This window comes from Nicotiana tabacum, chromosome 1, assembly GCF_000715075.1.
Source record: "Nicotiana tabacum cultivar K326 chromosome 1, ASM71507v2, whole genome shotgun sequence".
NCBI lineage: Eukaryota > Viridiplantae > Streptophyta > Magnoliopsida > Solanales > Solanaceae > Nicotiana > Nicotiana tabacum.
The window spans coordinates 184,791,481-184,817,938 of NC_134080.1; the positions used below are offsets into that span (position 1 = coordinate 184,791,481).

General features: G+C 34.7%; 1 protein-coding gene across 2 annotated transcripts; it reads right to left on the minus strand.

Moving 5' to 3' along the window:
- Positions 1 to 22,304: 22,304 nt before the first annotated feature.
- LOC107832274 (uncharacterized) lies at positions 22,305 to 25,326 on the minus strand. Of its 2 annotated transcripts, none has more exons than XM_016660089.2 (3): positions 24,555 to 25,326; positions 23,636 to 23,828; positions 22,305 to 23,201 (listed from the first exon to the last, which is right to left on the minus strand). In XM_016660089.2, the coding sequence occupies exons 1-3, from the start codon at positions 25,149 to 25,151 to the stop codon at positions 22,723 to 22,725; spliced, it is 1,269 nt and encodes a 422-aa protein (XP_016515575.1). In that variant the 5' UTR covers positions 25,152 to 25,326; the 3' UTR covers positions 22,305 to 22,722. The 2 variants fall into 2 exon arrangements, with proteins under 2 accessions (XP_016515575.1, XP_016515576.1); XM_016660090.2 differs by having other exon boundaries at positions 23,720 to 23,828; positions 24,555 to 25,314.
- Positions 25,327 to 26,458: the final 1,132 nt, after the last annotated feature.

Consider the following 26,458-nt stretch of genomic DNA (forward strand, 5'->3'; position numbering starts at 1 on the left):
AGAAGAAATAAGATACCCTTATCTTCTCTTTATTTTTAAAATTTCTCCTTTAGGTAATTAAAAATTGAAATCCAAAAACAGTTTTTATCTTTTTCATTTCTCGTTACGAAGTTTTTCTTCAGGAATATTAAATGAAAATTCATAAAAAAAAAGAGTCAAAAAAATATATCTTTCTTTTCTAGGATTTTTCCTTAATAGAATATTTGTTTCCAAAAAAAAAAGAAAAAGAAAAGTCTGTTAAGCTTGAGTTTAGAATAGGTTATAGAACATTAAGTCTAGAAAATTCAAAAAAAAAAGGTTTTGCTTCTTTTTCTCTTTTCTCATCGGATTAGTCATTAAGGTTAAAACAAAAAAAAGAGGAAAATGTTAGTTTGTTTCCTTTATTCCTGATTTTCCAGAACTACGCAAAGATCTGATTCATGTGTGGTCATGATACGTAGGCAACCTACATAGGGTTCAATCAAATTATTTTTTTTATTATTACAAGAAAAAAAAAAGAAGGAAACAAAAAAAAAGAGGTGAAATTGTGAGATGTGAGATATGAGAGAAATAAAAGAGTGATGATAAAAAAAAGAGAAATAAAGGAAAATGGGCAAGCCAAGAGGTGCTAGAAAAGCAAAGAAAAGAAAGGATTGAAATGAATAAATTGGGATGATGCCAACTGACCGTTGTACCCTCGAAGTCATTTTAGAACCGATAACTGTGGCTAGGTGCATTGCACATAAAGTGAGATTATCTTATGTTAAATGCCCTAACGCTAACGTGATGGCTTCATTTTGTTATATTCATAGCAGAAGGGTGATTGGTTTGTGGTTTTTTAAAGTGTAACTCTTCTCTACAACATAAGGTCAAAAGGCAATGGCAGACAACAACAGAACTGAGTTGGTTGATACCGGTGCCCGGAAGCAGTTGTTTGAACAGGACAATGGGTTGGTTGAAGAGGTAAAAATGTTAAGACAACACATGGCGGACATGTATCAGGCCTGGATGACTGGGAAGGCACCACACCCGCCACCACCTAGCTTCCTAAATGCTACATTTACCCAAACACTGACCACAGTGCCAGATGACCCCCCATACTATCCAGATCCACCTGCTTATCATGGCTTTCCCAACCACCCTAGTAGCTTCATCACTCATCTTCCAATTACCTTTCCCAAAAATTGCCCTCCGGTCTTATCCACCATCCCCAACAATGAACACCCACTCAAAGCTCATGATGCCCAATATTACCCCTCAGAGGTTGCCCACAAGGTTCCCAACTCATACAAGCAGGGTCCGCGGGATGGGCCTCATGTTGTAAATGAAGAGTTCACAGGAAGAAAAGGGCGAGATGGGATACCCAGGAGGCTGAAAGGTATAGAACAATCCTTAAAGAACAAACAAGGAACATGAGACCAGGGTAGCATGTCTTACAAAGAATTGTCTATGTCCCCCAACGTTCATCTGCCTGCGGGGTTTAAAGTACCAAAGTTTAACTTGTATGATGGGTGTGGGGATCCGGTAGCCCATTTGAGGGATTATTGCAGTAAAATGAGAAGTCTTGGCGAGAAGGATGATTTGTTGATGGCATACTTCAGTGAGAGCCTGACTGGGGCAACGTTGGAATGGCATAATCGCTAAGATGTTGGTAAGTGACCTACATTGGGTGACATGGTTCAAGATTTTGTTCGATACTTTCAATACAGATTGGGTGTTACCCCAGACCGCTCCTCCCTATCTAAAATGGAAAAAAAGCCGGAGGAAAGCTTTAGAGAGTTTGGGCTCAGATGGAGGGAATAGGCTGCTCGAGTCAATACCCCGATTGGTGAAGACGAAATGGTTGAGCTTTTCCTACAAGCTCAGGGGCCCACCTACTTCAGTCATTTGATCCCGGCCCTGGGGAAGCCTTTCAATGATGTGTTAAAAATAGGGGAGCTAGTAGAAGAGGGAATCAAGTCAGGCAAAATCATGAGTTGTTCGAAAAACACTCAGAACATCCCAGTAAGCTTGGGTGGAAGAAAGAGAAACAGAAAAGATGATCCAATGGGCTTTCCCGATCAACACTTCCAGCCTCGACATCGTCCCCGTTGATATCCTTATGCACCAGATGATCCTCCCCAATACCACTTCTCTCCACAAAACTCCCAAAGTCGTACATCACTCTCCCAGTACCCAGCTCCATAAAATGTCTATCTACCCCCACGAGCCTATCGAAAACCCCCTGGATCAGGTTTTCGGCCCAGTCAAGCCTTTAAGAATGAGAGGTTACGGAAGAAGAAAACATTCACTCCATTAGGAGTGTCATATGCCAGTCTATTCTAGAGGCTAAGGAAACTGGACATGTTGAAGCCGACCTACATAAAAATGCCAAACCCTCTTCCAAAGAAGTTTGATTTTTCTCAAAGGTGCGCCTATTGCTCAGATGCCACGGGGCATGACATAGAGAAGTGTTGGAATCTGAAAAATGCGATTCAGAAGCTTATTGATGCAGGCGACATTGTCGTGCAAAATCTAGGTGCAGCAGACACTAGCCAAAGTCCATCGCCTGTGCATAATGAGACGCATATGGTAGGTATGGTTTATTTTGAAAAGGAATGTGAGAATTCTTCTGGGAACCTCGGAGGTCCACGTGCTACTAAGCTTTTAGCGCTATCAGAGGTTGATCCTAAGAACGAGTAGGCAAAAGGAACCCAAAGGTAATCTGTTAAGAACAATGTAATGGAGACGTGTGAATGTCCTAGTATTGTTGATGCAGAAGTCAATGGCTAAGATGTTGAGTTTGATGATTGGAAATACGCTCTTTTCTTGGTTATCCAGGGAGGATTTTTTGGTGGTTTATTTTGTTGTCATTTATGCTGTCCGGATTATTTCAGGGTTGTAATCCGGATATTATCTTGTGACTCAAACCTTTCTATCCTTTTATTTTGCCTAGTTTTTTTAGTCATAGTAACTTGTTTAACATTGTCTAGGTTTGTTCTAGGTTCGTAATCCCAGTTTAGTTTGTTTGTTTTGTTGTCCAAACCCTTTCACCATCCAATTTTCTATTTTCTGTGATTTCCAGTCATTTTCGTTTAGTTTTCTTTTCTTTTATAGTTCTTTTCCTGTTGACTCTAGTAATATGACATGCATGCGTAATTCTCAGCTTGGTCCTAAAAAGTTAGTTTAGTCATGAAGCTGAATGAAACAATTTTGAAGGTGATAGGGACATTTGAGGGAAATTAGTAAAGGCATTTTGAGATCACTTCAAGCCCGAATTGTGTGAAACTGGGGCAAATAGAACATAAAGAAACCCTGTTGAAATGCATCATGCCACATCAGTTTGAAGCTAAAGGCAAGTTTGCCCAAATTGTAGGGGGTCGTTCGTGGTAGTGAGAGTGAGAGTGTTGTCCAATGGTGCTTTGTATGTAACAGATGTAGAAGGCGAATGTGTGGATATGGTCATCAAGTCTGGCACAATCAAAAGATGTTACGAATGTTTTCCTTGGTTTGTTTAATTGTGTTATTTGTACTTGGCATGTTTTGAAGATTGGAATGACGAAGGCATTTTGTTCTGCTATCTAAACACCTTATCCTTCGTTACCCCTTGGAGCCTTGATTATTTTCTTTCATACCCCTCTTTCGGAATCAGTAGCAAAGATCCGAAACACAAGCGTGAAAGATAAGTAAAGGAAAAGGAGAAAAGAAAAGAATGAAAAGGGAGAGAAGAAAAATGAAAATCAAAAAAAAAAGGAAAAAAGAGAGAAGAGAAAGAAAAGAATGAAAAGAGAAAAAAAGAAGAAAAACAACAAAAAGAGAAAAGAAAGCAAAAAAGAGAAAGAAAAGAAAGAGAAAAGAGAAAATCACAACAACAAAGTAATTCCTATGTCATGACATGATTCCTTTTAAGGATACGTAGGCAGCCTCACGGTACGGTCCCATCAAAATAAAAATTCAAAAGTCCCCAAGCAAGAAACTGGGGCAGAAGTTGTGGTTGTTGTAAGAAATCTGATTCCGAAAGTTGTAATTTTGAACCCATGTGAATTGTTTTAAACCTTTGATATCCTTTCTTTTTAACCCTATCTAAAATCCCACGTTACGGTCCAAAGAAAGACCTTCCGATCAGTCTTCGAGAGATACCAAGTCAAGCAAGGAGAGGTAATTCATATCAGGGTCAACACTCTGGTCCAAGCAGAAATCCAAAAATGAGAGAGTCTTATTGGTGAAAACCCTCACGGGCACCGTAGGGCTATGAGAGCTGAGAGAAATCCAAAATGAGAGTCTTATTGGTAAAAACCCTCGCGGTCACCGTAAGGCGACGATAAGTTGAGAGAAAGAACAAAATGAGAGAGGCTTGATGGTGAAAACCCTCCGGGCACTACAAGGCGAATAAGGATTGTGAATCAGATTGGATAATCGGAGCATTGAAGTCTAGTTTCATGGTTCAGGGGTATAACAAGAGTTGAACATCAGACTTGTTTGACAGATTAGGCCACTTAATCAATATGTGCATGTCATGGTCATTAGAGTTGGTATCCATATCTGATAGGTTTCTACTTTGTAGTTTTCTTGTTAGGAATCATCTTTTTCCTTTGTCCTTTACTCTGTTCCTTTTGTCTTGTTTACTTCTTCTTCCTGAGTCCGTTTGGTCAGAATAAGTGAGAAATGACTTCAAAATTTGCCACCAGCTTTCCAATTGCACAAAACGGGATCTGGCCAGCACATCAAAGTGGCATAAGTTAGGAAAGAACAACAAGCGCACTGAGTTGGTAGCAATCAACATGCTTTGGAGTCCATGAGAAATACAAAGGTTTGGTATATTTCAATTCGTGAACAGGGCAACGGATGGAGGGTGTTAGGTGGATGGATCAAAGGTATTTTTGGTGAAACACAAAGGTTGGTAAATGTCAGTTCATGAGCAATGCAACAGATAAAGGGAATTGGGTCTGAACGGAGAAGGGGTATTTTTTGTGATAAGGATGAAAGAGAAAGTGGTTAGTCCATAAACAAGCAAGGTCCTCGAGTGGAAATCAGTTATCATGGGAAGTGAAGGAGCAATCGCCCTCAAAGTCAAGGCCACAAACCAACCACCACATTTTAAACTGACAAGATTTTTCTTTGATTGAAACAGGGGCAGAAAATTTTGTTTGTTTCGGAGAAACCCTCCGCAAGGAAAAGCAAGCACCAGACAGGTTTGACCGTAAACTCTCAGGACCTTCCTGGAAAATGTGGCTTAGTTAAAATTCAAAACAATCATGAATAACATTGAGGAAGGTAAGTTGGTTTCAAAGTTTGCATGTTTAAGATAGAATTCAATTAGGAGTTTTCAGAATCCCCCCCCCCCTGAATAATGGGACCTAGTTTTAAGATTTCCATTAGCTCACAAGATGTATCGTAAATTCTATCGTAGGGTAGTATAATTCAGTCGTAAAAGTGTTATTTTTTTAGGACAAGACTTGATTTTGAGTTTCAGGACCCTCTTGGATAATGTGATGTAGTTTTAAAACTTGCTTGGATAGCAAAACTTAGCATAAGTCACACCTTTAGAAGATATAACTTAGATTTAAAATTGTCGTTTAATTAAGAGTTGTCAGGACCCCCTGGATAATGGGACCTAGCTTTCAAATTCTTAGTAATATTTGGTAATATGATTCAGTTTAACACTTACATATGTGCCTAGTTACCAAACTGGGGCAGAAATTTTTTCTTTGTTTTGTCTATTTTGTTGAAGTCAGGAGCCCGCCTGGAGAGCAGGAAATACATTTCAAGTCAGCAGTTAGGAGCCCGCCTGGAGAGCAGGGGATACATTTCAAGTTCAGCAGTCAGGAGCCCGCCTGAAGAGCAGGGAATACCTTCCAAGTCAGCAGTCAGGAGCCCGCCTGGAGAGCAGGGAATACATTTCAGTTCAGCAATCAGGAGCCCACCTGGAGAACAAGGGAGAATAACTCAAGTTTTAGTTTTCAAGTTCTTACTGATATTTGGTAATGTGGTTCGTTTTACACTTACATATGTGCCCAGATACCCAAACTGGGGCAGGAAAATATTCTTTGTTTTTGCCTATTTTGTTGAAGTCAGGAGCCCGCCTAGAGAACAAGGGAATACATTTCAAAGTTCAGCAATCAGGCGCCCACCTGGAGAACAAGAGAATACATTTCAAGTTCAGCAATCAGGCGCCCATCTGGAGAACAAGGGAGTATAGTTCAAGTTTCAACTTTCAAGTTCTTACTGATATTTGGTAACACATCAAACTGGGGCAGAAGTTTTCCTTGTTTTTGTCTATTTTGTTGAAATCAGGCACCCACCTGGAGAACAAGGGAATACATTCAAGTTTCAGCAATCAGGAGCCCACCTGGAGAATAAGGGAATACATTCAAGTTTCAGCAATCAGGCGTCCACCTGGAGAACAAGGGAAAACAATTTGAGTTTCAAGGGAAAGTAGTTCAAGTCTCAAAGGAAAATAGCTCAAGTTAGAAGTGGCAGAAGCTCGCGGCAGGAAGGCAAGTCAATAGACGAGATGATCAATGGAAGTAATCTCAGTCCAGAATTAAAAAAAAAACTAAAACAAAAAAAATAATAAGAAAAGAAAAAGGAAAAAGGGAGTGAAGCCAAAATGCATAAGTGGAAACAAGAGGCGGATTGCTCAAGACATGATTGAGGTCACAAGCACTGCATGTCTAGTCTTGACCCAAAAGCTAAAGAAGAACGAGCTAGCACCTGCAGCTAACAAGCGCCAAGGTTTAAATCTAAGGTCCGCATGAAGAACCATTCAAGACTCAAGATCAAGCTTCAGAAGACTTATAGATAGGAATCTTGTAACTCGTAGTTGACAGGCTTAGCTAGTCTTTTTCATGTTTTGATTTTTGATGTAATAATAGGACCGCAGACCAGTATCTCGACGGAGCGGCACCTCGACCGGCTCTCCACCTCGGCATACTCCATTATCTCACTCACCTCTAAACTACACGTGGCCTGATTCCTTTTATAGCCAAGAATATGTAGGCAGCCCAGATACCAGAGCTCGGTCACATTCCCCTCTCTCTTAGTTTTAGTCTCTCCAAATATGGGTCGGGTCAAAAACCTGTCTAGTCATTCTTTGTCTGAAAACTCTTCGCATTTCCAGTCAAAGAGGGGCAGCTGTAGACATGCGATTTTTGACCCTCCCCAAGATTTTTCATATTTTAGCACGTAAATATTTAATTTAGGCCCAATATAGCTATTTCAACTCATTTTTACTCTTTTATATTATTTTACTACAAGAAAATAAAAATTACAAAAAATATTTTTTATTTTATGTACCTTCCATAAAGTAAAAAAAATATATACAAAAAATAGTACCTTAATTTTATCTTTATATAATCTTGAAAAATACAAAAAAATATATGTAATAGTTTCATGTTTTAATATAGTTTAGTTTAATTAATTAGAATTTATTTTTGCATCATGTAGTATAGTTATCTTATATTAAGGGTATTTAGCTATGGTTTTAATTAATAATTTTTGGAGTCTTCTTAGCCCAAATTGAAACACAAAAAGATATGGTCCAACCTTAGCCCATTCTTCCCAACCTATTAGCCCATTTAAGTGCAAGATTTAATCCTAGCCATGTATTTTCTTCTAATCCAATGGTCATCATCCCTTCCCACTTCCATATAAAATACTCAATTATAGAAACCCTACCCATAAGTTTTCAAAACCTAGACCTAAACACAAAAGAGGAATGGCAGATCGGCGCAGACAAATACCAAAAAATTCAGTGATTTTCCACTCAAAAAACACACACACGAGAACATAGAGGGTCTCTTCTATCCAACACACTAGAAAAGAGATATCCAGAGAAACGTATTTGCAATGTCACAAATAATTAATTACTACTTTTGATTATTCAATTGTGCTGCCTATAAATCCTATGAAATTCCAGTTGCATATTATGCATTTGCAATGGAAGCAAACGAAGTTGACATCGAGGGAAGTGTTGTTCCAGTAGTAAATACACTAGGGGCTTAGGAGAAGAAAATCGATGATCCTATTCATTTTTTTGGGTTTGATATTTACTTTGGACAATAAGTTTATCCTCTGTTAGCTTTTTTTTGGGCAAGCTTGCCGGTGCCGATTCCGGTTCTCATCCACATTCCGCTACCTTTTCGTGTTCTCCATCAAACGATCAAATTTCAGATATTTAGAGGTTCCTTTCTCTTTCTCTTAAGCTTCGGATCTTTATTATTATATATGGATTGTGTTAGATCATGATTGAGTTTGAATTAAATGTGAGTTTTGATTATTACATGTGTGGTTGCTGATTTTGTTTTCTTGGTGATGATTTTTATTATTATATGTGTGGTTGTTAAGATAATGAGAATGACGAGCAGTAGGGTTGTGGAATCTTTCTTCTTTTTTTATTTTAAAAAAAAAGGGACTTGGATTTCTTAGGATAAATTGACCATGGCAAGTACCGAATATTAATATGATTTGAACTTTGGATAGTTTTGTTGTTATTCCTTTATTTCGCTTTATTTAATTAAATCGATGGTAGCATACTTAGGCCGTTAAAATTCATAAACATCATAGCTTGCTTCAGGCACATATTTTAATAATATTACCTTCCTAAACTCGGGTGTGCATTTCATGTGACCCAAATCAAATCTTAAAATGTTGAATAAATATGTTTAGGTTTGCGGGTGCATTTCATGTGGCGCGATCCAAAGACGTGTTTTGAACGACGTTCAATCTTCTTTAAAATTGAATAAAAGCGGTTAAAAGTTAAAATCTGCACATAGGTACAAAATTGTTTAAATCAGATAATTAAGCCGAATATAACAGTTGATCGACCGTGCTAGAACCACAGAACTCAGGAATGCCTAACACCTTCTCCCGGGTTAACAGAATTCCTTACTCGGATTTCTGGTTCGCGGACTGTAGCACAGATTCAATCTTTCCTCGATTCGGGATTTGAAATCGGTGACTTGGGACACCATAAATCTCCCAAGTGGAGACTCTGAACTTAATAAATAAATAATCTCGTTTCGATTGTCACTTTAAGTTGGAAAAAACTCCCTTATATACCCCCCTTTCCGGGGTGTAGGTAAAAAAGGAGGTGTGATAGTATTAACTTCCTAAGATCAATGATTTTCCTCACTACCCAAGCTACAGTCTTAGGTATAGGCATAGTTTCAATATTCATGTTCTTTATGTAGTAAGAATGAATCCATCTAATCCATAGACAATCTTTCTTCTTGGTAATTGCCCATAGATGTTTTGCTATTGCAGCTATGTTCCAATTGCATTGATTTATCACATTTAAGCCTTCCATTGTTTGTGGTAAACATATTTTGTCCCACGCTACCAAAGCTCTCTTAGATATACCTGCCTGACCTGTCCACAAGTAAGTTCTACAAATAGTTTCTATCATTTTACTTATCTTCTTTGGCAGTAAGAAAACTTGAGCCTAGTAAGATTGCATCCAAAAGATTATTGATTTGATAAGCTGTAGTCTTTCACAATATGACAATAGCTTTGAAGTCCAAAAATTGATCCTTGCAGTTATCCTCTCAACCAGTGGCCAGCATTGTTGATTTGTTAGCTTTTTTGAAGTTAATGACACCCTTAGATACTTGAAAGGTAGACTGCCTTCATTGTATCCCAATTCCTACAAGATGAATTCTTTCATCCTTTCATTTATACCTGCAAGGTAGATTGAACTTTTATCTGGATTAGCTTGAAGGCCTAAAGCTTTTGAAAATTTCATAAATGCATCTTGAAACAATCTGATTGATTTCAAATCAGCTTTGCAGAACATCAAAAGATCATCAAAAAACATACATGGACCACTCCTAATCTTTTGCATCTTGGATGAAAATGAACTCCTTATTCAAGGCAAGTTGTCTGAACTCTCTTTGCAGATATTCCATGGCAATCACAAATAGATAAGGGAACATAGGATCCCCTTATCTTATCCCCCTTTTACCTCTAAATGTCTTTGTGAGCCCTCTATTTAAATTTAAGGAATAGGACACAGTTGTTAAGAATTCTATTATCCATTCAATAAATCTGTGTGGAAATCCTAGGTCTATCGGCATCCTCCTCAGAAAGAACCAATCCAAGGTATCATATGCCTTTCTAAGATCAACTTTGAGAACACATCTTGCAGATATCCCTTTCCTGGTATAACCTTTGAACAATTCATGAGTGAATAGTGTATTATCAGTAATGTTCCTTTCTTCAATACATGTTGAATGAGGATCCCCCACCAGATAATTCATTGTTGTCTTTAGTCTGTCGGTGATGACCTTTGTGATGATTTTATAGATTGTTGTACCACATGGTATTGGCCTAAAATCCTTAACCTGTGTGGGGTTAGTGACTTTAGGTATTAGAGTAATAGTAGTGTTGTTGGTAGCCTTTGATAACTTTCCTGTATGGAATAAATCTAGAACATCAGCAATCATATCCTCTTTGATCATCTCCCATTGTTGCATGAAAAACTCTATTGGAAATCCATCTGCACCTGGTGCTTTATCAGTTGGCATACTCTTGATAGCCCCCACTACTTCCTCCACCGTGATAGTCTTAATCAGCTCTAGTTGTTGTTGCCTTGTTAGACAAGATCCTTTCTTGATCACCTCAGCATTTGGACAGAGATGTACTGGTGATGATTCCCCCATCAACTTCTTAAAGAAATCCAAAAACTGATTCTCCACTTGTTTAGGATCTGTAACTTTGATACATGTATCATTATGAATAGAAACAGTTGTGTTAGTAGTTGTGCGCATCTTCTATTGGGCATGTAAGTACTTTGTGTTTGCATCTCCATGTTGTATCCAAGTGGCTCAAGACGTATACCTCAACACTTGTTCCTCTACATTACTCCACTTCTCTATTTCCAACAGAACTTCTCTTTCTTGCTCTATAAGCTCTTGCCTTAATGGTTGCAAGGATAATTGGTGTTGTACCAGCTCCAATTTTTGCTTTGCTTAAGTCAGTTTCTGCTGATAAGATGCCATTTGTTGTTCAAGCCCTTTAATGCCTCTTTGAGTCTTTTAAGTTTATGCCATGTCCTTGATTTCCCTATACCTCCTTCAGTCTGTGCCCATACTTCTTTCACTATACTTGTAAATTTAGGATGGTGAAGGACTGTATGATACAGTCTGAATGGTCTGGGATGCAGGTGTTGCTGTACCAATCCAAACTTGCAATTCATTAATATAGGAGAGTGATCAGATACACTAGGATTCAAAAAATCTGCCTTAATGTGACCATTATTCATCAGCCAGCTAAAATTCCCAAATGCCCAATCTATTTTACTATACACCCTTGCATTTTCATCTCTTTTATTACACCAAGTATAGTACCATCCTGTGCTCTTCAAGATATTACCAGTGCATCGTTGTGGGGCTGTATGATGCCTTCAGTGTCCTTGTCGTTGAAAGACAAGGTTCCTTCTGGCACGTAATCTCGAGTCCATTGTTCTCTTGTGATGGATACTTTGGTGCGCTTTAACATCGGCCCCTGGGGAATGTCGACCCCACCGATGATCATATTAATGATGTACTGAGGTTCCTCCTGCTCAATCTGTTTACTAGAATCTCTATTCCTGAAATGATTCTTGGCTCTATCGCTTAGGAACTCTCGGAGATGTCCGTTGTTGAATAGATGGGCTACTTTCTCTCTTAATTGTCGGTAATCCTCTCTTCTGTGGCCATGAGTGCCATGATATTTGCACATTAGGTTAGGATCCCTTTGGGCTGGATTACACTGTAGAGGTCGAGGGCACTTGGTGTCTTTGATGCGTCCGATGAAAGATACGATGGCAGCAACATCGATATTGAAGTTGTACTCCGATAACCTTGGCGCTTCCTTAGGCCCGACGGGCCTATCGAAACTGTTCTTGCTAATGAGTACCTGGTTGTTTTGACCTCGATCTCTCCTCCTTTCACTTCTCGTAGGTTTCGCCCTGACCCATTACCTCTTTAGTCTCCATTGTATGGTTGATACCGATCCCTATTTGATCTTGGTTTACGATCAATGTCTCTCTTGACTCTATCGATAGCTCTGACGGGATAAACGGACCCGGAAAGGGCCCCAAGCTGATCATCTTCGACCCTAATTTTTGATTGATATTAGTTATGTACGTTAGCCAAGTAACAATCGGATATTCTACCAGATTTTGTTTCAACTGTTGTGAAGCCAATGAGCTTCGAACATTGAGTCCTTGGGTGAAGGCATGAACAACCCAATCGTTCGCGACCGGAGGCAAGTCCATCCGTTCCATTTGAAACCGGGACACGAACTCTCTAAGCATCTCATTATCCCTCTGTTTCACTTTGAAAAGGTCTGACTTCCTGGTCTCGACCTTGATAGCCCCAATATGTGCCTTTATGAAGGAATCTACAAGCATAGCAAACGAGTCAATAGAATTATGAGGTAGGTTGTGATACCATATCATATCTCCCTTGGACAGAGTTTCCCCAAACCTTTTCAGCAGGACAGACTCGATCTCATCATCCTCCAATCGTTCCCTTTGATGGCGCATGTGTAGGAGGTCACATGCTCATTTGGGTCGGGTGTTACGTTGTACTTAGGAATCTCAGGCATGCAGAATTTCTTAGGGATCTGCTTCAGAGCTTCGCTCGGAGGAAAAGGTTTTTGCACTAACTTCTTGGAATCCAGGCCTTTTAATATCGGTGGTGCTCCTGGGATTTGGTCGACCCTGAAATTGTAGGTTTCGACCTTTTTATCATTGGCTTCGATTTTCTTTTCTCTCGATTCTACCCGTTTTGTCAACTCCTCGAGCATCTTTATGATCTCGGGGTTGGTCCCCAATTCATTTTCATTCGGCCTCTCCATGATCGGTTCATTTCTGCGGGTGGCTTCCTGGGATGGATCGAGCTCAATTCTGTTCGGCGCGGCTTTGGTTCTGCAACTGGGCTATTGCTGCTTGTTGATCCTGTAACATTTTAAAGATCACCCGCAAGTTGATCTCATCGCCTTCACCGATGTGCGTATTTTGGGCAATCGATCGGGCTTCCATGCGGACGTTATTCTCAGGATTGGTAGGCAAATTTGCATTGATGGCCACATGAGAGCTAGCGTTGATCGGGTCCGTGACTGGAACTCTGTTGAGATTGACGGGGGGCACCTCGTTACCGGGTGCTAGATTATTTTTCTCACCATGGTGGCCGGACTCGGCATTCATGTTTAGAGGGGCAGACTGGGAGTTCGACATTTCAATCAGCTTTAACCTGAAATCAAAGATACTCCAAAGAACAAGTGTAAAATAGAGTGTGTTATGGGAATTTTGTATCAAATTACCACTATTATCCTTATCCCCACGGTGGGTGCCAAACTGTTTACCCTCAAAATCGGATAACAATTAAATTTGTATGTAGTTTTAAGGATAAGCAGATTAGTTTGATACAAAAATGATAAATTTAATTAGAATGAACGAGTAAAGATATAATAAATTCAAACCACACATGGAAATGATTCCAGACTTAGTGTAACGTTCGCCTTCGATTCGGGCTCGCAGTGGCAAGTATTGATGGACAAGAAAAAGAGCTTTTATAATAGTAAAATAGTAATATATTGCCTTGGAATGCATACTACCATATGTGTCATGAATTATCGGACCCTCTTTATATAATAGGGGAGTCCTACTCTAGGTACAATTCTATAAAAGTTAAAAAAATCTTCTGATTAACTGATTGATGGTTCTTCATCGATACGTGCCGAGATCCCCGCCGTAATACCCGACTGGTCACGGATATTACGATCTTCTGTTGGTTAATTCGGAACAAATGTTATTTTTGTTCTTGGCCTTTAACAGCGTTCCAACTTGAAGGTAATTTTGAACTATATTCAAAAGTTGCGTGCAAAATTTGGACTTTTTCTCGAAGAATTTGAACATTAACGAGCCCACCCATTTCATATATGTTGGAGCTTCTATTCTGACGGAAAATACAAGATGATTACTAATAACAAATGTATGGATGAAGGAAAAGTATAACGAAAATTGAGCATTTTAAATAGTGTATGGACAAATTTGTGACTTTTCCCTTTTTGTAATTTAATTTAATGGCAGAAATTACGTTCTAATGGTCAAGGTAAATAGGCTTGTGAATCTTTGTGTAAGCCAAATGCACATATATGATATTGCGAAGGATGAGACACTACGTATCTATTTTAAAGTGAAGTGGTGGATTAGTGTTCTTTGTGTTTATTAATCTATATATATTAAAGGAATAAAATTGCCATATATAATTGATATTATGGTTAAGCCAAGTGGCAAAATAATAAATGTCAATAGTATATGGTAACTTTATTCTATATTTGACTATGTTAGTTAATACATATATATCTAAAAAAATTGAATCTGAATTAAAGGATAAATTTGAATTTATAGATGAAGTTTTTTAATTTGAATTAAAATAAAAAAGAAATTTATCTTTTATTATTATGTTATCATACTTAATTCGGTTAATGATCATATGCAATCATGTTAGGAACTTTTGTTATCTTTTCTAACTATTTAAATAGTACTTCGCCTCTAGCAAAAAAGAAAAAAAAATACTCCATACTACTATAAATCTCTTTCACAGTTAAAACTCTATAATTATAATTCTTTAAAACACTATAACTAGATTTGAATAAAGTAAATTTCTTTTAATAATGTAATATATAGGGTACACGTCTATGTTTATCTAGATAATAAAAAGGAGTTTAAAAATCGAATAAAAGTTTACTTAAATATATAATGAAGTAAACCTACATGCCGGAGAAAGAAAAATCACAAAAATTAGTCAATATTAAAAAAAATTACATTGCAAGGGTATATATTTTTTTCGTTAAAGAATATTAGTTTTGAATCATTAGATTATGTGAAAGGTTTTTTTCTCGAATTCAACAAGAGGGATATTGGTTTTTAAGTGATAGTTTCTATAGCGATTTTCAAGTGTAAACAAAAGTATATTTAAAAAAAAAAATTGGTATGATGTACAATATTTTTTTAAAAATGTAAACAATTTATTCAAAATGGGATTATATTTTAAATAATGTAATTTTAAGAATAAAAATATAAGATATTTTTAAATTTTAGTAAAGAGTTTTAAAATTATTATAATAGAAGTCATATCATGGATTAATCAAGAAAGTGGAATCTTATAAGAATATTTACATAAATATCCGGCCAGATTTATTGTTTACTTCTTATAGCTAATATACATAGATGATATACCAACAACACATGATTATACATATATTATATATGGATTATATATAAATTATACATCCTTCAGTTTTAATTTAAGTGGTTGGGTGAACACCTATTTAGGTTGATTAGATAAAACCAAAAGAAAATATGAAAGAATTTCAACCAAAGATTAAAAATATAAATAAAGTTCTTATGTAGACAATTTCCATTAAAACTCATCTTTTTATAGCGAAATAAATTAATTTTTCATAACAAATAAATAAAGACATAAAAAATAAGATAAAAGAAAATAAATATAGAAAAAATATATGAAAAATCTAAAAACCATAAATAACGAATTTCTTCTTCTTTTTCATCTTTATTGAGTATAAAACTTTGGAAGCTGATCTCATCAATTTCAAATATATTTTTTCAACTCAAATACATAGATTATAATATAAGGACATCTTAGATTTACATTGTGAGTCGTTTTTAAAAAATTAATATTACTAACAAACTGATATGATATTTGAATTTAAATGCAATTTGAGTAGTTTGCATTGAGGTTAAGCCAAGTATAGTGTCGAGAAAAAACTTCATGACAATTTTAACACAATATATGCAATATTATATAATAACAATCAACTAATTTAACATTTAATGATTCAAATAATAAAAAATCAGTATACATAGGATATTCAAAATTCAAAATATGTGACTAGAGTTATCGATAAATTCAAAATGGTGTGATACTGAAATAAAGTTTCACCAGCTAAAAAATCATTTAAATTTTTAGATAACCGATTAATGTGGATTTTAAATTAAGGATAATATTATATATATATATATATATATATATATATATATATATATATATATATATATATATATATATATATATATATATATATATATATATATATATATATATATATATATATATATATATATATATATATATATATATATATAAGATTTTAGAAATTGAAATTTCAAAATAGAAATATTTTTTGAAAGATAACAACGTGCCAAATAAGAGTTCAAGTTGTAGTAAAAGAGTCACATCGTAACAAAAGAATCATGTATATTGTGTCAACCTTTGTGCTTTGTCATAAATACGATTATTGTTTCGTTTTGTGGCTATATTTAGGGTCCAATGACACCAATGGAAATTTAACATATAATTCAAATAACTCGAATATTTAACATGGTTAATGTCAAATATCAAAATGGAGTCATACTGGAAAAAATAATTCACTGGCTAAAGAACTTTTTAAATTTTTAGATAGCCGACAAAAATGAATTTTGAATTAAGGATAATATTTTCACTTACATTATTATAAAAATAATTATTATTGAAAAATGAAGTTATAGAAACTGAAATTTAAAAATAGAATTTTTTTTGAAAGATATCAACACACCAAATAAGAGCTCAAGTAGTAGTAAAAGGGTTAAGTCGTATCCAAAGAGTCCTTCATAGTCTCAATTTTTGATTGTTTTGCCATAAATATGAGTTATTTTTCTGCTTCCTGACTATTTTTAGGATCCAATAACACCAACGAGAATGGTACCAAAAAAGAAAAATAGAATTATAACTAGGAGATTTGAGAAATAGTTAATCGTTTTCATGTAGTGTTTCTAAATTAATATACAATGACTATCTATATTTATCGAGAAAGTTTAAATTTTAAGATTGTTTATACATAATAAAATAACTTAAATATTTGACATAATTAGTGTTCGCGCATCCGCGCGGGTACTAATACTAGTATGGCAAAAAAGATGTTTAATTCTTCTTGAAATAATAAACAGGATTTATCCAATTCAGGCCGTTCCGCTTAATCAGGGTAAAAGTTTCTCATTATGCAAATGAAAAAGCATCTATAAAAAGGCCAATTGACTCTTGTCAGACTTCTATAAAATATTAAACCATGGAGTAAGTGCAAGAATTATTTAACTGGTTAAGTGTCGAATTCTAATAAGATTATATTAATTACTTCCCCGGTCCATAATAAGTGACCAATTTACTTTTGACATACCTATTAAGGAAATACTAAATTCTAGACAAAAATAGTTAGTGTGACTATACTACCCTTTATTAAATGTTGCACCATAGTTATAGTAGTACTTACTTCTCTTCTCAAGTGTGAGGAGAATTTTTTTTTTTAGGGATACGTATATAAGAGTAATTTTAGAAAAACAAATGAAATTTTTTCTTGATTATATAAATGGACATTTATTTTGGACCAAAATAAAAAAGCAAACTAGTCACTTATTATGGACCGGAGGGAGTGGCACGTAATAGAGATATTCTAAACATTTCACTAGTAATTATGAGTATGTTTGGTATGAAGAAAAATATTTTTCGAAAAATATTTTTCAATTTTCCCATGTTTGATTGACTTAAATATTTTGGAAAACATTTTCCTCATGAACTCATTTTTCTCCAATTGGAAGAAAATGTTTTCCCTATCAAGAGAAGAGAAAAATATTTTCCAAAACTCTTTTCAACCTTCCCCACCATATTCCCCATCTCTACCAATTCCCACCCCAGCCCACCCCCCGCCCACCCTACCCCACCCTACGCCTACCCCCACCCTAAATAAAAATATTATTAATTATACTTTCTTTTTTATGTTATAGATATATTTTTTTTTCATTTCAACAAATGAGCATTTTCTTTTCATGATAAAAAATATTTTTTTCATTTTAACAAAAAAATTACTTTCTTTTAATGATGTAGAAAAACGTATTTTCTTTCATTTCAACAAAATGATGAAGTAAAAATTATTTTATTTCATTTCAACAAAAGAGTATTATATTTTTGTGATGCAGAAAAATATTTTTTTTATTTTAATAAAATGAGTACCTTATTTTCATGTCGTAGAAAGAGTACTTTTTTCCAACCAAAAAAGAGTATTTTTTTAGCTATGGGGCACAAATTTCAACGTTGTTTTTGCATAACAAAATAAAGCATCACATTAGTTCCTTTAGAGTTTGTGTGAATTTTTAGAACAATAATTAGTTTCTTGAAGAAAATAGAGTTGTGAAAATATTGGGTATGTCGGGGGAGGGGGGGGGGAAGAAATACAAATGGGCGCGGTGAGGGGGGGGGGGAGGGGTGAGGAGAGTACCATAAAAAAATAATTTCTACTCTCTAACCAAAAACTAGAAAATATTTTCTAAAAAGTTTTTCACTCACCAACCAAACAAGAGAAAATAAGTGATAAAACCACTCATTTTCCATGAAAATAATTTCTATGAAAATATTTTCCACGGAAAACATTTTCCTTTGTAACAAACACACCCTATATATCAACATTTTGAATATTATACGAATCTCTTATATATCTGGGTGAAGCTATGATTAGAGTAGAGTTTCAATTATTGGTTGCCAACTAGGAAAAAACAAAAAGGCGATTAAGCATATGCAATTAATACAACGAAAAAGGGTTCAAAATGCCCCTAAACTATTAGAAAATGTTTAAAAATTCCCTTCATCTACCTATTGGGCTAAAAATATCCCTCCATCCACTTTTTTGGTTCGCTTATGCTCTTTGACCGTTAGGTCAATGCTAAATTAAAAATAATTATTATTCTTTTTTTAAAACATAAAAAAAATTGCAAAATATTTTTGTTTTTTTTTAAACTAATGCACCAATAGTCCACTAATTTAGTAAAGTCTTCTACTTTTTTTTCATTTTTACAAAAAAATTCAGTTTTTACAAAAAAAATATTTTTTTTTCAATATTTTCTGTAAAAACTAATTTTTTTATTTTGTAAAAACAGAAAAAAATGTTTTTAATAAAATATTTCCATTTTTTAAAAACTGAAAAAATATTTTCAACAAAATATTTTCGTTTTTGAAAAATATTTTTTTTTTCATTTTTTCAGTTTTTGTAAGGCATTTAGTTTTATTTTCGTTTTTCATTTTTTTAAAGAAAAAATATTTTTGTTTTTTTAAAAAAAAACTGAAAAACTGAAAAAAATAATATTTTTCGAAAACAAAAATATTTTAATAATTTTTTTTTTCTCTTTTTACAAATTTTTTCCAGCTTTTACAAAGAAATGCTTTAAAAGAACTGAAAAAAATGAAAAAAATATTTTTTGTAAAAACTGAATTGTTTTTTGTAAAAACTGAAGAAGAAGAAGAAGAAGAAGAAGAAGAAGAAGAAGAAGAAGAAGAAGAAGAAGAAGAAGAAGAAGAAGACTTTACTAAATTAGTGGACTACTGGTGCAATAGTTTAAAAAACGAAAATATTTTATAAAATATTTTTTAAATTTTAAAAAAGAATAAATCCAGCATTGACCTAAAGGTCAAAGGGCATAAGTGAACCAAAAAGGTGGATGAAGGGGTATTTTTAACCTAATAAATGGATAAAGGGTAATTTTAAACCTTTTCCAATAATTTAGGGGCATTTTGAATACTTTTGGTTTGTTCAACATTTCTCGGTTCATCAACTTTACAAACAGAGAATACTCTGCGTGCACCATTTCTGTATGTTGGAATTATACAGAACCAATGGCGGACCTATAGTGTAACTACTTGATGCTCACGCACCCATTTTGCTTTAACCAAACACTACTACATATGTACTAATAATTGTAGATATGTAATTTTTGACTCTCTTAAGATTTTAAACATTTTTAGCGTAAAATATTTAGTTTAGGTTTAGTATCTCTATTTTTAATGGCTTTGACTCTTTTACTTCATTTATCATAAAAAAATGAAAATTACAAAAAAAATATATTTTCTTTTCTTTAGCTAATTAATAGTTTATCTAGTTACTTTTAATTTATCAATCTTATATAAAATTCAAAAATACAAAAAGAAAATAGTTCCAAGAATATTATCTTAATTTTACAATGATTTTTTCATTTTTTATCTTTTAGTATGATATTTTTAAAAAATACCAAAAATATGTTTGTTTTAACGGATAGTTTTATTTTAATTGTTATTTTACTTAAGTAGGATTAATTAATAAATGGTGTAGTATTTTTGGTCTTATTTTAGAAGAAAGAGTATGAAATGTGGGGCTAATTTTGTTTGTCCTTCGTCTCGGCAATATGGAACCTCTCAACAGCTCCCGTTCTTTTATGGGGTCCTATCGGGATAGGTAGGCCCAAGCCTTTCCCCTCCCCTCTCCCTCCATAAGACCCTCTTTCTCTTTCCCTCTCGGGGAGATGGAATGAAAGAAGCAATGAGAGAGCCTAATTCCCTCCTGACCGAGTATAAGCATGTTCCATTGGCCTTTAAGTCTTAATTGAAAAAAAATCCAATTTGGGATAACCCAAAACATTAAGCCCAGACCCATTCCGCATTTGACCTAACCTAATTACTACCCCGTAAAATAACACTTAACACCTACAATCTAGAGGACCCCCAGCCGTGACCCCTTTTCCCCATCTTCAACACAAAAGACAAGCATCAGCATCTGAGAAAAAACGCTAGAACCTAATTCCCAAAATCCCAGCACCTGACCTCCCTTCTTCTAAAATAAAAGATGTCAAAAACAGGGGAGGAATATGAGAATGAGAATTGGAAAAACCAAAGGAGGCTTTGAGGAAAGAAACTAACGACACCGAGGAAAAGAAAGAAAGAATTTGAGCTACATATTAGAATTCTTTCAATTATATAAGGATATTCATCTGGAAAAGAAATTAGGTGCTTGCTCTTGTGACCAATGATATATTAAATTAAGGAGACGAGTTCAACTCCAGTCTGTTGCTTCATATTTTTCTCAAGAGTGGGATCGTTTGGTTGGTTCGTTGGGCGTGGGAAGGTCGGACAACTTGGTATTAACGAGCTTCTTCTTCTGACTTTCAATTTTGAAACCATGGAATCCAATGGAGTTTGATTGAAGCCGTGTTGGTTTCGGGCTTTCCGACCTCGATTCGAGGTTCCGGTTTGTAATTTCGGTAGCCCGATTAACTTGCAATTTTCAGCTTTGTTCATCAATAAAGGTCCTTTCTCTTGTTCTTTACTTTGTTCAATAGCTTCACTCTCCTATTTTAGATTTATAAAAGGCATGTGATATTTTTGCTATTTTCCAGCCCTTCCGTGTTTCTTTGTAAAATTGATGGACATGTTAGATTTTATTCTTAAGTGGTAATGTCACGCACGGTTTAGAATTTGGATGTTTAGTTTATTCTCATAATTTTGTTAATTTAGTACTTAATGTTTGAGTGATAGATAATTTAATGAATAGAGCTTTCATTTATATAGGTTTGATTTGGAACTGACTAATTAAAATGTGTATTCTTATTCCTTCCAAAGCTTTAAACTCACCTTTTGCACTAAATATTTATTGATAGTTATCATTATGTGTTTATTTGAGTTGTCTAATTGTTCATCTGTTGTTAGAAAGGAATAAAGAGAAGTTCTTTTCATGGGGTCAATGACTTTGTTATATAATTTGGATTTAGTACGTCCCTTTTAAGTGGCAATTGAATCTACAAGTGTAGACAACTTGTGAATAATACTAAATAGCTAAGTTTTACACTTCTTTCGGAATTCCATATTCATTAATCAAGGACTTCACAAACAATATCAAGCAAGCTTCGGAAATAATCACTTATAAATACATCGTAACTTGCTTTAGGCGCGATTAATAAATCATCGTGACTATGGATATGGTTCTCGTGACATAGTTATGATACTTAATTCCCAAATTCGGGGGTGCATTTCATGTAACCCGATCATAACAACTTTGAATTTTAATAAAAAAATAAACATGTGGCGAATCGCGGGTGCATTTCATGTAGCTTGGTTTGCGGCGTGTTCCAAAACGGCAAGTGTACGACAATCATAACTTGTTCAAGAAATAATTCCATAAATCCTAAAAAAGCGGTTTAAAATAATTAAAAGCGGATATAAAGTTAAAAATGCACAATAGGTTTAAAACATGTAATAAATCAGATAATAGGCCAATTATTAATAGTTTAACCGACTGTGCTAGAACCACGGAACCCGAGAATGCCTAACACCTTCTCCCTGGTTAACAGAATTTCTTATCTAGAATTTCTGGTTCGCAGACTTTTAAATAAAGTCGAAAATTTCCTCGATTTGGGATTTAAAATAAACCGGTGACTTGGGACACCATAATAAATATCCCAAGTGGCGACTCTGAAATAAATAAAAATAATCCCATTTAGAATAATGTCACTTTAATTGGAAAAACTCCGTTATATCCCCTCGGGTGGTAAAAAGGAGGTGTGACAATAATAACATACAAAAACATTGGCGGCGCAGCCAATCTCAAACCGCTTCGAGATTTAAGGCAGTTGAGCACCCACAACTTAAAAATACTAGGTGGAGAACAAACACAGTTGTAGTTCAGCCTCTCCTAATTGAGCTACACTTTAGTCCTACAGCACGTTCTATACATGTCGATATGCATACATGTAAAAGAGAAACCACAATGATCGGATTGATTGTGCTCAAATTCTATGTCGTTTTAAGGAAAAAATGGAATCACTATCTCTTAATTTGCTTTTTTTCTACCTTTACAGCTCGCAGTCCCAGTTCATGATGATAGAGAACAAGATAGCAAGCGAGTACTTTTGGTCACTTCTACTACCGATTAAGAGCAAAAAAAATCTGCCAAGACCTCGTGGACCAAATCATTAAGAACCTCAAACTCCAAGTCTAATGCCAACTCTTCTTTCTCCTCTTCAAACTTGTAATTCCATCTCCCTAGTCTTTGCATATCCCTTATATAGACCTCCCTTTTGTCCTCTATCTCCCACTCAAATTCATCATTGTACTCTCCATTGTTCAAACATTTAGCTTCTCTCATTAACATTTCACTTTCATCAACATTGTTTTGAATCAGTTCATGCCAAAAGAAATCCAACAAAAGCTCATCATCCACATTTGTCTCACAATCTTCCGTCCACAAGTTTTCAGTTTCTTTGAAATAGCATAATAATTTCTTTGCCTTTTCTTCAATCTCATGCATTTCTTGTTCTTGTTCTTCTTCATCCTCCTCGTTATAGCTAGTGTTTCCTTCTTCTAGACTCTCAAACGCTTGAATTCTTTCCCGGAGCATGCACTTTCTTCCTGCAATATATATAGTGACAAATTAATCATCACCGGCTACAAAATAACTGGAATTAGCTACGAATTTCATCGCTAATTATATCGTTAAATCGCTCGTAGCTGACAGAATTTCTTGATAATATATAGCAAATCTGTTGCTAAATAGGATTAGTGGCGAATTTTTATGTTTGGCTATAGAATTTATCCGTTGCTAATTCCTTTCTTTTAGCCGATATCGTCATAACACGTACTTCCTCATAGAAAAAAGATAATTTGAAGGTGTTAGAGGTAATTTGAATAGTCGTGCATGCAAGTTGACCGAACACCACTGTAAGAGTTTTGACTTTTCTTACACTAACTCTCAAAAGAATTTTTACACAATCAAGTTACTTAAAATATAACTGTGGATAACCACCCAAAAAAATGGATTTATAATCTAAAAGTAAGACGGGTACCTACTACAAATAAGTTAAATACTTTGTCCAGCTGTCCTTGTATAGAAGCTAAATCGTTGAGTGTACTTGGAGATCGAAACTTACTATCAATATCAACGAGGGTCCTATGGTAAGAAACGTATTCGTCCTGATCTTCACGAAATGGAGATTCAAGAACTGAGACTGGACTGTGCTGCTCGTTCTCATAGTGTTCCTGTTACACAATTCCACCATATATTATACACAGATTAGATCCTAGATTCAAATTTCATCATCACCCTTACGAGCAATCTATCCCCTTCCCCTTAAAGAAAAATAGGACAATTAATTCTGTCAAAATAATTAAATAGATTGTCCTATACATATCTTTGAACTAGATATCATCATTAGTCGAGATGTTATTTACTACTATATAGGACTGTATGATGAATTAACAATAAAACCTAATTTTATTAAGTTAGTTAAAAGATAGAGACATTATAATTTATATATTGAAGCCACGTCAAACTCTATATGAGGCTGAACAAAAGCTGACAAAGCAGTATTCAATTTATTTCAACACGGACGCAAAAGTTCATGCAATATGATGGTACTCTCTTCATCTTCGTGTCCTGATTATTTTGTACACGTCCTTTAAGAAAAAATAATTTTTAATTATTTTACCTTTATTAAATATTTTTTTAATTTATGTGTCATATCTATCAATGACAATATTCATATTTTTACTAAATATGAATGCAATTAATACATTAAAGGTAAAAAAAACGTATATAATCAATTTTGTCTTGAACTTCTCTAAAATGATAAATAATCCGAGATAACTATTTTTAGTAACTACGACACATATTATGAGATACAAAAGTACGATATTACTAATAACAAATCGATTAAAGCAATTTAGTATATTTACAAAAGAAGAAAAACTCCAAAATTAAATTACCTCGGGGTCCAATTTGATTCCTCTTGTCTCTCTGGCGCAGTAACGACCGACACCTTCTTCAAGTAAATTCTTTTTATCATAGCATTCATCACTTTCACCACACCAAGAAGATAAATTCTCAGCAGTAAAATCACCGTCACACCTAAAGGGTGAATAAGCATAATCTAACGGTGTAGATTTCTCCTCCACTAGGTCCTTAGATGATTTCCACCGTAAGATATCTTTGACTTTGACTTTAACTGTAACTGAGACCTCATGGTTCATAATATAGTTTTCAGTCTCTTTGTGATTTCTTCTTGACAGTTTTCTCGAAATGCTTCTAGGTAAAATGGACGGGGATTTAACATAGGCAAATGGCAAGAACTTAACAATGTTAATGACCTTGTGAATGGCGGATATAGTAGCTGAAGCAGCTCTAGATGATCGACTTCTATGTAGTTGAGATGAATTTTTGTTAAAAAATCTTTGACTTGTGGATTTATATGCTTTTTGAGATTGTGATTGAAAACTAATATCGTCTTGGAGGAAATCTTTAAGCAACTTTGGTCGACTCTCGAATGAAAACTTTGCATGTGGATTAGGACATGAAGAAGCCATGGCCACAACTCTTTTTTGAACTTGAGATTCAATACGAACAATTAATCGAGTTTACAGCCTTTACTTCGTATAAAACACGAAAATGCAAAAATGAGGGCGATTGGGAATTGGGCTCTTGCTTTCTTTAGGTTGCAATTGTGGAGTTGAGTTGAAGGAGAGAGGGAAGCTATATGCAAATATATAAAAGGAATGGTTCTGAAGCTGAAAAAATCAATGCGATGAATCTAGAGAAAAAAGACAAACCACACGTAGAAGCATGGATGCTTCTAATAACTAGGATCTTTGTTTAGTAGTATTATATTAAAGAGGTGTTCAGTAGGTCGTCATAATCAATTCAAAAACTCAAGAATTTCAGGATGTGACATAATAGTCAATAAATTACAAATTGTAAAAAATTAGGATTCATATATTAATAGGGGCGGAGCTAGAGCAAGACCTACGAGTTCGGCCGAACCCAATAGCTTTTGTCGAAACCACGTATTTGTTTTAAGAAATTCATCGAACATATATAAAATTTATTACTAATTTAGAACCCAATAACTTAAACAGATTAGATTTTCAAACCTATAAATTTCAAATCTTGACTCCGTTTCTATAGATCAACAAAGACAAAAAGTGCCTTGGTGAATTTTTGCTACCATTTTAAGTTTTAGTGGATATAGTTAGAACTTACGTCCTACTTATGCTTGTGAAAGATAACAAATATCAAGAACATACAGTTAAGATATGTGCAAGCTGACTTGAATACCTAATTATTAGAAGATAAAAAAAAGTATTATAAAAACCTAGGTTTATCGTGGTATAGTATTTGTGTGTTTGAAGGATGTCGGAATTGAGCAAAAAAATCAGAGATTTGACTGACTTCGTATTTACAGTCTATATATCAGCAGATTTTTTCTTGTCTGATTGTGGTTTCCCATCACATGTAAAGAGTCGAAGAAATTACTACCGGTCTTCATTATCAATCGTGAAAGATTACATATAATATAATTTTTTTAGTGGAAGTTTAACCGGTGCGCACAGAGTGCTCACCCGAAGGGCAGAGGCTGTAGCGGATGTGGGTTTTTCTGATGTTTCAAAATTTTTTTTACATATAATTTGAAAAGCATTAATTTGGGAAATTTAGCAATCCAACCTTTATTAAATTTTAATGGCTAACTAACAATTTAATTATCTTTAAGACAATGAATTTTAAAATAAATTTTGCTTGAAAAGTATGTCGGCTTGTTCACTAAGTATGTGACATACCTTGATCCCAACTAGTAGAATCTTAAACAAGATGATAGTGCTTCATTAAGCACTGATGG